The 13,921-nt window shown below is 33.1% G+C and overlaps 1 protein-coding gene across 2 annotated transcripts; it reads left to right on the forward strand.

The window, feature by feature from the left end:
• The first annotated feature begins 1,862 nt into the window (after positions 1 to 1,862).
• Positions 1,863 to 7,005, forward strand: Sk1 (Sphingosine kinase 1). Of its 2 annotated transcripts, none has more exons than XM_020962994.2 (2): positions 1,863 to 2,034; positions 3,425 to 7,005. In XM_020962994.2, the coding sequence occupies exon 2, from the start codon at positions 3,488 to 3,490 to the stop codon at positions 5,471 to 5,473; it is 1,986 nt and encodes a 661-aa protein (XP_020818653.2). In that variant the 5' UTR covers positions 1,863 to 2,034; positions 3,425 to 3,487; the 3' UTR covers positions 5,474 to 7,005. The 2 variants fall into 2 exon arrangements, with proteins under 2 accessions (XP_020818653.2, XP_086695279.1); XM_086839153.1 differs by having other exon boundaries at positions 1,877 to 2,076.
• Positions 7,006 to 13,921: the final 6,916 nt, after the last annotated feature.

Genomic DNA, 13,921 nt, shown 5'->3' on the forward strand with positions numbered 1-13,921 from the left:
ATAAAATCAACACAATTTTTGTACAATCTTTATTCCTTTTACTGATATCAACAAACAGCTCGCAAGCAAATAAAAACCGAAATACACCAACAAAAAATATATATAAAATGTGTACTTGATTTGTACACCTGCTAGTGGCTAAGCGAAAAAATATTGAATTTAATTATTCCAAAGAAATCGCAATTTATTTACGATGAGCCCTTTAAACCAGAGATTGACAAGCCATATCAAAGTATACTATATATGTATATATATCACGTGTGAAAGAGTTCCACCGAAATGTTTATTTAGCTTTTCATATATTTTGTTTCTTTTTTTTGGAAAAGCTTGTAGGTGACATTTTCTACGAACTCCAAGGGGTTATGGTATGAGTCATAATGTGGCACAGTTATCGTTAGGACAGCTGATAAGCGATAACATCGTTGGACCAACGTGACGTATGTGCAACAAGTGGAGAAACACTAGACTCACAACCCCATTAACACTCAATAGTATTACTCATTTATCCCACGCAATATTATTGATTACAAATAAAACAAAAGAGGGATATCACATGAAGGAGGGGGTTGAAAAAATGAGTAAATGAATGAATGAATGAAAGCCAAGTGTCGTCCATGCAAGCAAACTAATGCATTGTGGATATACTTGAATCTATTGCAAGTGGCAAGTGAGTGTACAGTGGGTACTCATAATAGAGAATACATATAGCCTAATACCAGGTTAATATCTTTTATCACATCATGATAACAGAAAGTATTCTATATTTTAATCTAACATGAAATAACAGAAAACAAGTATAGTAAAGTTGTGCTAATTAATGATATTTTTTATGGTAAAAATGTATATCGATAGGAAAATATCACACTTTAAAATCGATCTGTAAAAAAGTAAATTTATATAAAAATAAAAATAGACTTAATATAAATTTCATATTTTTATATAAGTTGACTGTATTATAGATTGATAAAAAATACGGTATTTAACGAGATTTAAAATGTCGGTATTAATATATCCGATTATTAATATCATATCGAACATTTTGGTATATTGAAATTTAAAATATCGATAAATATCGAATTTTAAGTTAAAATATGGATATTATTAATTTTATGACCATTTTTCGGATTATATATATTCGATGCACTAAGAAAAATATATATTTATCGAACATAGGTATATCGCAATGTCAAAATATCGATTTTTATATCGACTTTCTAATCAGTATTGATATATCGATATTTTTAGTTAATAATATCGACTGCCTACTGTTTTGCGTAAAGAACACAAATATATATTAAAAAGAAAAAACCTATCATTGCTTTTCCCCCTCACAAAATGCAATGTCGAGTCGAAAGCTCTCGCCACAAGGTCAAAGGCGAAAATTATTCAATTGCAGCTCAAAAATACAAAAAAAAAATATTCGTAACCCACACAGAAAAGTACACTAAGAAAAAAAAAAGACACCGCCTACATTTTGTTTATTATTATTAGACAAACAAGACAAATAGTAAATCGAAAAAAAAGTAAATATATTTATATATATATATATATATATATGAGGGTTAAAAATAAAACTGTAACAGGTGGACAACAACTGGAAAAGATAAAGACACTGGAAAGGCAAAAGGCAGCGGGTAATATCTCATTAATACGATACGTGTTGATTAGATTTCGACACGAAAAAAAAACAAAAAAAAACAAAAGCAACAATTTGTATGTGGGGTGTATTTGGGGTGTGAGTGGGGTGTGTATATGGGGTGCGTATGTGTATGTCTGTGAAAGTAAAAAGCAAAGTCAAAAAGCAAAGCCAAAGCCAAAGCCAAAGCCAAAAGCAACAATGCAATCGTAAAGCCAAGTCTCCATTGAAAATAAGGTTAGTTCACCCGCGCGTTTCATAGTTTCAGTACGAATTGTCGTGTCAAGCGCACAGGAAGCGATCGCAACCCGGATCGGATTGGATCGTATCGGATCGTACATATATATAAATATATATATACTCAGCGTCGGCGATCGCATGCGGACAAAAAGTTAAATGTAATGCCAGACGCACAATAATAATAATAATAATAGTAATTGGTAAACTCATTTAGCTTCGTGAGCCCGGTTATTTATAAACAATAAAATTGGTCTATATAAAATGAACCTTAACTATATAGTATGCTGGTTTGCCTTAAAAACAAAATATATAACTAACTGAAAAGATCCCATTAAATAAAAGATCAATCAATCAATCAAGAATTTGAAAATTAAATAAAATAAACAAAGACATACAAATGCTCTAGTATTACAAATAAATAATATTTAAATTAAAGAACTACAAAAATAATTTCAATAACAAACTCAAAAACCCTTTACAAAGCTTGGAACATTAACAAAATATATGCCATATGTAAAAATGGTTCAATAAATGAATTTTATAAACATTAAAACACTTATTTTGCGTATATTTTTTTTAACTAATGATTAACCTATTAAAAAATGTCTTTTAAAAATATTGATTTCATATAAATCTTTAAAGAAAATATAATAAATTAAATATAAAGATAAAGTCTAAATAGAGTACATTCCAAGTCTAAATCAATTCGGCTGTTGATGCAAAAATATAAAAGCCATTAAATGAGGCCAGAAAAAAAAACACATTTGCTTGGCAAACTTATGGTAGAAATCGGATACCCTGCAAGCTGCACATAAAATTAAACTAAACAGTTTCTAAACAACAAAAAACAAATGTGTTGAGTTTGTGAACAAAGAAAATGAATCAGATTTTTTTTACGCAAGAAAATAAAAATATAACAAAGGTTTGAAAAGGTTGACAAACTCGAGGAGCAGAAAAAAATACATTGATTTTTTTTTAAGAATATACAAATGTGTTAAATTGTAAACAAAGAAAGTTATAGAAATATGATACTCATATTTTAAAATATACATATATTTTGTTAAAAAATGCAACAAAAGTTTAAAAGGATTAAGAAAAATATTTTTTTTTTAGTTCTATTGATGTTTTTTATTGTTCTTTATTTGTTTTTTATTACTTTTACAACATTAAAGTGAACTCTCAACAAAACAGAAAGAGAAAAAACCCAAAAAGTAACCGAGTTTCCAAAAGCTTTGTATATTTCCACATAAATCGCACAAAGTAAAAGCAAACAAAAAATAATCACACATATAATAATTGACTTGAGCGAACAACGAAAAAAAAGAGCACACAACAAACCAGTTTTTTAACTCTAATTTCACAAAATACAAAAATAAAATGGCTCCAAAAAGAGCAGCAAATCAAAATAAACGAGTTTCAAAGTTGGCAAATTACACATGTATATCAATATATATATCCATATAACACCTGATTACACCCTTATATATTCATGGTGCCTTGTGTGATTTGCTTATATTTTTTATTTTTTTTTTTTTTTTGCATGTGAAGACAAGGTCAAAGACGTGCCAAAAATCAGAGACAACCGAAGCTGAGGAAATATAAAACACAAAAATGACGGCCAAAACGGAGATTAATTTACTGGATCCGAATAGTCAGGAGCAGGAGCAAGTCACTACACCGGGAACATCCATATCCACAGCCTCCGAAGCGGAAATGGAAATTGAAACGGAAACGGAAACGGAAACGGGAGTGTGTGCCAAGACCAATGAACTTAGCGAAATCTTCTTTGTGGATAATAATCGTAGAAAGCAGAGCATTAAAATTCAGGTTAAACTCTGTCCGGAGGGAGTCTATTTGCGACGTGAAACGGATGAAGATGATCATATCAATGAGCAGTTAATTAGGATCGATGATATCATTGGTTCCCGCTTTGGACCGCGTTTAAGGAAACGTGCCCGCGGTGGCCTCAACTCCTGCAAGAATCCCAATGTCCAAACGGAAGAGGCTTCACCGGAACCGGACAGTGATAATAGCGCCTATCTCTATATATATGCTTATTTGAAGAAGGAGAAACCCTTGAGGAGAGTTCAGACCCTCAGGATACTACGCTTTCGTTCTAGCCATGATTATGCAGTTAATTTAAACACTGCCGAACAATGGCATCGAACTATAAGGCAACATAAGAGAGGCAGTGCTGGATGCAGTGCCTCCAGTCACATTGGTGATTCCAGCAAACAATTACTGATACTCCTAAATCCCAAATCCGGTTCCGGCAAGGGACGAGAGCTCTTTCAGAAGCAAGTGGCCCCACTGCTCAGCGAGGCAGAGGTCCAATATGATTTACAAATAACCACACATCCGCAATATGCCAAGGAATTTGTACGAACTAGAAAGGATCTGCTGGAACGTTATTCTGGCATTGTGGTGGCCTCTGGCGATGGTCTCTTCTACGAAGTGCTCAATGGTCTTATGGAACGCATGGATTGGAGAAGGGCTTGCAGGGAGCTACCCTTGGGCATTATACCCTGTGGCTCTGGCAATGGTTTGGCCAAAAGTGTAGCCCATCATTGCAATGAACCCTATGAACCCAAACCCATTCTACATGCCACTCTCACCTGCATTGCCGGCAAGAGCACACCCATGGATGTGGTTCGAGTTGAGATTGCAGCCAGGGATAAGCATTATGTAATGTATTCCTTTTTATCAGTAGGTTGGGGTCTTATAGCCGATATTGACATTGAAAGCGAACGCTTGAGATCAATTGGAGCCCAGAGATTTACCCTTTGGGCTATAAGACGTTTAATAACATTGAGGACATACAAGGGCAAGGTTTATTACCAATTGCCCAATAAAATAACTAAAGTGGAGCAGGCCAAGGAAGCCAAGGAAATAACTAAAAAATCTGCCAACTTTACACCCACTTCAAATGCTAATTCCAAGGCAGAAGCCAGTGAGTTTCATGATTTACCCGAGGAAGAGGAAGGGGAGGAGGATGCTGAACACTTCTCTGATGCTATATCCCTGGATAGATCTGTGTACCGACAAAATGCCGATAGTTGGCACTCGGCCATGTCAAGGAGAACCGCTTATTATTCACTGGGTGGTCCCAGTCTTCGTTCAAATCGCAGTCGAATGAGTATAAATCAACGTATTGAGGCAGCAAATGCTGAATTTGCGGAATTGGTGCCATCGGGCACTATTCCCGGGTTAAATATGCCATTGGAGTCCAAGGATGGTTGGATTTGTGAGGAAGGTGACTTTGTGATGGTTCATGCTGCCTATACCACACACTTGTCTTCGGATGTCTTCTTTGCCCCGGAATCCCGACTAAGTGATGGACTTATCTATCTGGTGATCATCCGTAGTGGAGTGAGTCGCCATCAATTGTTGAACTTTATGTTGAGTTTAAATACCGGCACCCATCTGCCCATCGGTGAGGATCCCTTCATCAAGGTGGTGGCCTGCAGAGCGTTCCGTATCGAACCCCAGACCTCCGATGGCATTCTGGTGGTCGATGGTGAACGTGTTGACTATGGACCCATTCAGGCGGAGGTAATGCCGGGTCTGATTAATGTAATGACCACCAATGGTCAGTGATTTTTATGGACTAAAGCTACATAAGTGGAACAGGTTTATAGAAAAGTTATGTTTCCAAGTCATTAAATCATATAAAATATAGAAAAAAGACAACACCTAACAAAAGTATATATATGTAAATCGAGCAACGAACCTTGCTTTAGACCGAAAAATTGGTATGGCGTTATACATCTTATTGTTTGTATTGTCTCAAAAAACGCTATATGCAAGCTTGATTTTTTTTTTAGAAAAAAACTATATAAATAGTAATTAGAAAGAAAAATTCCAATGACAATATGTTTATAATTGTCTCAAAGAATGCTACATTTAAGCTTGAATTTCTGTAGGAAAAAATACATGTGAATAGAAACAACAAAAAACAATACAATATTATACAAAAAACATATTTTTAGAATTAATATTTTTTTCCTACATGTTTTTTGGGGTACCAGGTATCTCATAGTCGAGCACACTGAACTAAAGCTTTCTTATTTTATATAAATGCACCTAATGGCCACTAAAATAATGTGATTAAAATAGTTTAGTTACAAAAATTAAATCATATATTAACATAAAATATAATTAGTAATAATTTTAGAATTTTAAATGTCCAAAATGACATTTAACATGGTATTATGATAAAAGTAACCAAAATGCATATGAAAAATTACATCTTCAGGTAGTAAAGTTAACCCAGATCTTGCCCTATTAGTTTATATATAAAAATGTTATAAATAGGAAATTAATTGTAGTTTTTTTTTAACTAGAGTTTATCCCATAGCTCTCATAGATCTAATACGTAATATATGTATGTAAACTTTCCATCCAAAACCAAACAAAATGGAACTTTACCAAGTATACTAGTTGGTTTTCTACAACATATATAAATATATATATAATTTTGTTTTAATCGGCCAGTACGCCAAATAAAATCAATAAAAGCTATAAAAAAAGACTTTAGATTATGCGGGAGGGAACAAGTCTTAGTGGTATTTTTTGTTTTTATTTTGCAGGTGCTTTTTTTGTAGCCGTGGAAACAAAACGAATTGACTTTGGAAAAGCTTAAAAAAAATTCACTAAACATACAATAAACAGTATGTTCACTGGCTCATCCGGTTGCATGCCGATCTTTATCGATATCAGCCTTTAAAATGGGGCCTTGATTGGCCTCTAAAATAACCACCAACACAATCACGAGGAACCTACACCTGTGGTCGATGTTCAAGTGGGGACTTTAATAATTGTGTTAATACCGAACACTAGTCAAGATTGGCAAGATTAAACCTGGAAAAAAAGCTAACACTGCGAGGGATAACTTGATAACTTGTAGAATTAATGCAAAGTACAAGGTTCTTGAATTTGTTTAAAAATCTATCAGATTCCTTTCTTGTCATAGAAAAAATAAGATTACAAATAAGTAAAATGTAGTTTTTTGTTTATTAACATTCAAAGCTGTCTACTTTATCAATATATAAACGTATTGTTAAGTTTTCCACACATTTAGGTGTCTAAAATACCAGGGAATAATTAAAAAAATAAACTATATAAAAAAATACATAATTTTCCAGTTTTTAATTGTAATAAAAAAGTAAAAGGTATAAAACAAATCACCTTTTAATTAGGATTATCTGCACTTTAAGGAAATTCAAATAAAACTTCACTCTCGTGATGACTGACATTCGGAAAGGGCAATAACTTCAATTGCAGCCAAAAGCAGTCCCGAAAAGCCATTAACAAGGGTAAACTGATTGTCACTATTGGAGCGCTATTTTCATTAATATTTTCTTTTTTACCTTTTCATACCGACAGACGAGTCTGGTGTGTATAGATAACAGCTTTAGGTCTTATCACTAGCACACACGCATGAGGATGTGGAAGTGTTTTGAATGGGCAACAAATTTGGTGTATACTTTTAGGCCCTGTTCGATATAAGTTCAAAGAATATTGGAGATTATATGTCATGAAAAGATATTGATGATAAAAAATAAAAATATATATATTTATAATTTAAAACATAGTCTTTTTAGTTATAAGGGAAGTTTGTAGTAAATTGGGAATTAGATTGCATTATATTATATTGTAATCTGTTGTCAATTGGGAACCTTGCAATATACACAAAAGTATAATTGAATGAATTAATATATTTATTTCTTCTGACTTAACTTGCTTTATTTTAAATCATTAAACAGTCCTCAGTTTTATTTAAAATAAAAAATAGAATAAATAAATAAGCAAGTAAGAAAACCTGACGAAACTTTTCAAACACAGTTATTTTCTTAATTCAATTAGAAATTTTAAAAAATTATAGAAAAAAATTTAATTTTTGTATGAGCCAAGTTTAAAACCAAGGTATGAAACTCAACTAACCCCTGGAAGGGAGGCTGAGTGACAAGGATAGAGAGAATAACTTAATTATTTAAAAATAGCCATAAATATTATCCGATTATAGTCAAAACTTTCAAAGTACCTTATTGAGTAAAGATTTATTCTTCTGCCTATATCATATATAATCCAGGTTGTCTAGGTTATAATAAAAACCAAGGTTACTGAATCACTCTTTACTTATCACACACCATAATGAAGTTATTCAAGTTCTTGTGCAAATATTATTATTTCTAATTTAACAGAGGCTTTTTTAGTACTCAAATATACATCTGTACATACATACATATATTATTGTTCTGAATTGGCAATTCTCGACATTGTTTCGCTTTTCGCTATCAACTCAATGCGAAGATAATTGCGACAGAGAGAAATCAAGCGAAAATATAATACAAGCAAACAATGAATATATATACGTATAAATATATATATATATCACAGAGTAAAGATAACAAAAACTAATTGTGGTTACAGTCTGTTAACAGATGTTAACACTCTGTTGGCTCCCAATGTAAAGCTGCCTCCCTCTGTCATTAATTAATTAATGGACTCCTTAATTAAGCAATTTTTTAATGATAGAGCGCGGGTTGGGCTTATGAAATATATAATTTTTTGCCATGGTCTCTGGGCGTATACTATTAACTTTGGGTTCTAAGACCTCTTTAAATTATATACACAGTGCAGAAACATTAAAACATACATATATGAAGTACATACTCATATCATGTGTGTGCTAGCAGATATTTCTGCACTATTTCCATACTAATTCATTCATAAAACTTCTCTTTACATTTTTTCTTTCTTTTTTTGTCTGAAGACAGCGGCTTTTATGAGAATTTCAGGAAAATAAAAAAGAACTCGTTAACTCTTAAGCCTTTAACCATGAACACGAACGTATGTATATATATTTATATATTTGTACTCCAAAATCCAAGCCAAACAATAATTCCTATTATATTCAATCCTATTATATTTTAATCCGTTGAACCGCAGGTAAAAGTTGTCAAGCCCATTTTTGCTGTGACTAATACTCGGCATTTGAAATGTATAGCTTAAATATGCCAACAAAACTTGATTGGCCAAATATTCCTCTCACTTGAATATATTTAATTTATATGTATTTGTATTTAAATTCAAAATAAGCTATTATTAGGGGATTGGAAGAAATTTCTTCAATTCGATAAAGAAACTACATTTTAGGAGTGTCGAATATTAATTGAATTTTAATTCTTCATATGTTTTCCCTTTTAATTTTCATAATAATTATTTAAAGCAAATATCTTAACTATATAGGGCCACTAAAAACTTTTTAATACAGCTCTGGAGTTTAGTAAAAGTAATAAGATACATAAATTATATAACTTTTCCAGTTTTTAACTGCTATCTTTTATTATAGAATTTCGTTTTTAGATTTATGAACATCCGAATACTATATTATATAACTATGATCAGTAAGTATCTATGATCAGTAAGTAACTATGACCAGTAAGTAACTCTGATCAGTAAGTATCTATGTAAGTATGTGTGATGATCACTTACTTATTTTGAACACTGATAAACAATGACTTGCAACTTTTGTAACACAACACATATCTGAGACTTGGTTGGCAGCAGTCACTTTGTTCCGGGGATGGTAGAACCAGTTGAGAATCATATACTTAGATATGCGCAAGTAAATCTGAACACTAAGTAACTATGACCAGTAAGTAACTCTGATCAGTAAGTATCTATGAACAATAAGTAACTCTGAACACTGAGTAACTATGACCAGTAAGTAACTCTGAACACTGAGTAACTATGTCCAGTAAGTAACTCTGATCAGTAAGTATCTTTGTAAGTATGTGTGCATGATCACTTACTAACTTTGAACCACTAATAAACAATGACTTGCAATTTTTGTAACACAATACATATCTGAGACTTGGTTGGCAGCAGTCACTTCGTTCCGGGGATGGTAGAACCAGTTGAGAATCATATACTTAGATGTGCGCAACTAAATCTGAACACTAAGTAACTATGACCAGTAAGTAACTCTGATCAGTAAGTATATATGAACAATAAGTAACTCTAAACACTGAGTAACTATGACCAGTAAGTAACTCTGAACACTGAGTAACTATGTCCAGTAAGTAACTCTGATCGGTAAGTATCTATGAACAATAAGTAACTCTGATCAGTAAGTATCTATGTAAGTATGTGTGCATGATCACTTACTAACTTTGAACCACTAATAAACAATGACTTGCAATTTTTGTAACACAACACATATCTGAGACTTGGTTGGCAGCAGTCACTTCGGTCCGGGGATGGTAGAACCAGTTGAGAATCATATACTTAGATGTGCGCAACTAAATCTGAACACTAAGTAACTATGACCAGTAAGTAACTCTGATCAGTAAGTATATATGAACAATAAGTAACTCTAAACACTGAGTAACTATGACCAGTAAGTAACTCTGAACACTGAGTAACTATGTCCAGTAAGTAACTCTGATCAGTAAGTGTCTATGAACAATAAGTAACTCTGAGCAGTAAGTATCTATGTAAGTATGTGTGCATGATCACTTACTAACTTTGAACCATTAATAAACAATGACTTGCAATTTTTGTAACACAACACATATCTGAGACTTGGTTGGCAGCAGTCACTTCGATCCGGGGATGTTAGAACCAGTTGAGAATCATATACTTAGATGTGCGCAACTAAATCTGAACACTAAGTAACTATGACCAGGTAGTAACTCTGATCAGTAAGTATCTATGAACAATAAGTAACTCTGAACACTGAGTAACTATGACCAGTAAGTAACTCTGAACACTGAGTAACTATGTCCAGTAAGTAACTCTGATCGGTAAGTATCTATGAACAATAAGTAACTCTGATCAGTAAGTATCTATGTAAGTATGTGTGCATGATCACTTACTAACTTTGAACCACTAATAAACAATGACTTGCAATTTTTGTAACACAACACATATCTGAGACTTGGTTGGCAGCAGTCACTTCGTTCCGGGGATGTTAGAACCAGTTGGGAATCATATACTTAGATGTGCGCAAGAATATCTGAACACTAAGTAACTATGACCAGTCAGTAGCTCTGAACACTAAGTAACTATAACCAGTAAGTAACTCTGAACACTGAGTAACTATGTCCAGTAAGTAACTCTGATCAGTAAGTATCTATGTAAGTATGTGTGCATGATCACTTACTAACTTTGAACCACTAATAAACAATGACTTGCAATTTTTGTAACACAATACATATCTGAGACTTGGTTGGCAGCAGTCACTTCGTTCCGGGGATGGTAGAACCAGTTGAGAATCATATACTTAGATGTGCGCAAGTAAATCATGAACACTAAGTAACTATGACCAGTAAGTAACTCTGATCAGTAATTATCTATGAACAATAAGTAACTCTGAACACTGAGTAACTATGACCAGTAAGTAACTCTGAACACTGAGTAACTATGTCCAGTAAGTAACTCTGATCAGTAAGTATCTATGAACAATAAGTAACTCTGAGCAGTAAGTATCTATGTAAGTATGTGCGCATGATCACTTACTAACTTTGAACCACGAATAAACAATGACTTGCAATTTTTGTAACACAACACATATCTGAGACTTGGTTGGCAGCAGTCACTTCGATCCGGGGATGTTAGAACCAGTTGAGAATCATATACTTAGATGTGCGCAACTAAATCTGAACACTAAGTAACTATGACCAGTAAGTAACTCTGATCAGTAAGTATCTATGAACAATAAGTAACTCTGAACACTGAGTAACTATGACCAGTAAGTAACTCTGAACACTGAGTAACTATATCCAGTAAGTAACTCTGATCAAGTATCTATGAACAATAAGTAACTCTGATCAGTAAGTATCTATGTAAGTATGTGTGCATGATCACTTACTAACTTTGAACCACTAATAAACAAGGACTTGCAATTTTTGTAACACAACACATATCTGAGACTTGGTTGGCAGCAGTCACTTCGTTCCGGGGATGTTAGAACCAGTTGGGAATCATATACTTAGATGTGCGCAAGAATACCTGAACACTAAGTAACTATGACCAGTCAGTAGCTCTGAACACTAAGTAACTATGTCCAGTAAGTAACTCTGATCGGTAAGTATCTATGAACAATAAGTAACTCTGATCAGTAAGTATCTATGTAAGTATGTGTGCATGATCACTTACTAACTTTGAACCACTAATAAACAATGACTTGCAATTTTTGTAACACAACACATATCTGAGACTTGGTTGGCAGCAGTCACTTCGTTCCGGGGATGGTAGAACCAGTTGAGAATCATATACTTAGATGTGCGCAAGTAAATCTGAACACTAAGTAACTATGACCAGTAAGTAACTCTGATCAGTAAGTATATATGAACAATAAGTAACTCTAAACACTGAGTAACTATGACCAGTAAGTAACTCTGAACACTGAGTAACTATGTCCAGTAAGTAACTCTGATCAGTAAGTGTCTATGAACCATAAGTAACTCTGAGCAGTAAGTATCTATGTAAGTATGTGTGCATGATCACTTACTAACTTTGAACCATTAATAAACAATGACTTGCAACTTTTGTAACACAACACATATCTGAGACTTGGCTGGTAGAAGTCACTTCGTTCCGGGGATGTTAGAACCAGTTGGGAATCATATTCACGGATGTACTAGATTTCTTTGAAAAAAATTGAAGGTATTTGAGTGAAACTATAGGGTTATTCCTCTCTATAATTTTACTGGTATATAATTCGGAGCATGGCGAATCGGTGGACCATATATATACATATGTATATATAGCTGCCATAGGAAGGATCGGAAAATTTAAAGAGAAATAAGTTATAACTTTTCCAGTTTTCAAGAGATTTTTATCAAATTTTAATATATATAGCCATTATAGATTAATCCAGATTTTATGAAAATCAGACTACTATATCATATAGCTGCCATACAAATCATCGTTAAAAAATAGAGAAAAATGCAAAACGGTGAATGAAATTAAAGCAATTATTACTTTATGGTTTTTTAACATAAATGTATATAATTCCTTGTGATCAAATTTCAATCTGAAAGGGTATATAAACTTCGGCGTGCCGAAGTTAACTCCCGTTTTTGTTTTTATAACTTTTATTGATAAAATCAAGCACTCTCTTCTGTACGTTTCTTACTTCCTCCTATCAAAAACCATGACCACTTTAAGCTGACTTCACTGTAGAAAAGCGATTAGTCAGGAACCTGTTGGTGAATAAGCTTTAGATAATATTTCTGCCCCTCGCAACTTTTTAAAACAAATCCATTTGCTGTTTTACTTATTTCGTATTTTGTTTTCTTTTCGATTCGTATTTTTTTGTTATTTTCGGAACTATTTGTTGGTCAAAATGAATAATGCATGGGTGACCGCTGGGGGCCAAAGAAAATTAGCAGAGCTCATTTGTAATCTTGTTACTGTTTTAAACGCACTAGAATTTAAATTTAAGAATGCATCTTAAGGCATGCCCCAAGCAGATGCTTCAGAGACCACCACATTATCATGGTTTTATGGCGGAATTATTGGCATTCTGGAAATTAGCTTGATTATTAATAGAGCGCAGCGGGCATAAAAAGTCACATATGTGCATATGTCCGCAGTTTCTGGGAATTCTAAGATATATATTTATCTTTTTCAGTTTGTATTTTCCTACAATAATATGTAGGTATCTGCTGAAAATGTCTCGTTATTAAATAGATTTAAAAATGTATACATTATTATTTGATTCACAAATTCAATGACTATGTTTTAAGTCATTATTATGTGTATTAAATGTTCATTTTTGTTGGCTAATCAAATTACTGTATAATTATCCCAACCATATGTTTATGAGAAGGTCGCTGTTTTCTTGCAGACAATGCTGAATTTTGGGAACAGAAATTCACAGGCTCTATATTTTGTCGCCATTGTAATTTAAGACCAATGAATGGCACGCCCACATTGCCCAATCATAAAGCTACAAAAATATATACATAAGTACATATATAAAATAGATGTAATATATATACAAGCCAAACCCTCAACTGGCCAACTCTCATT

This window comes from Drosophila serrata, unplaced genomic scaffold, assembly GCF_035046125.1.
Source record: "Drosophila serrata isolate PLE 108 unplaced genomic scaffold, ASM3504612v1 contig_362, whole genome shotgun sequence".
Lineage (NCBI taxonomy): Eukaryota > Metazoa > Arthropoda > Insecta > Diptera > Drosophilidae > Drosophila > Drosophila serrata.

Excerpts from the sequence above, each read along its gene's own strand:
- Sk1 (XM_020962994.2), top strand. The coding sequence starts at position 3,488 with ATGACGGCCAAAACGGAGATTAATTTACTGGATCCGAATAGTCAGGAG.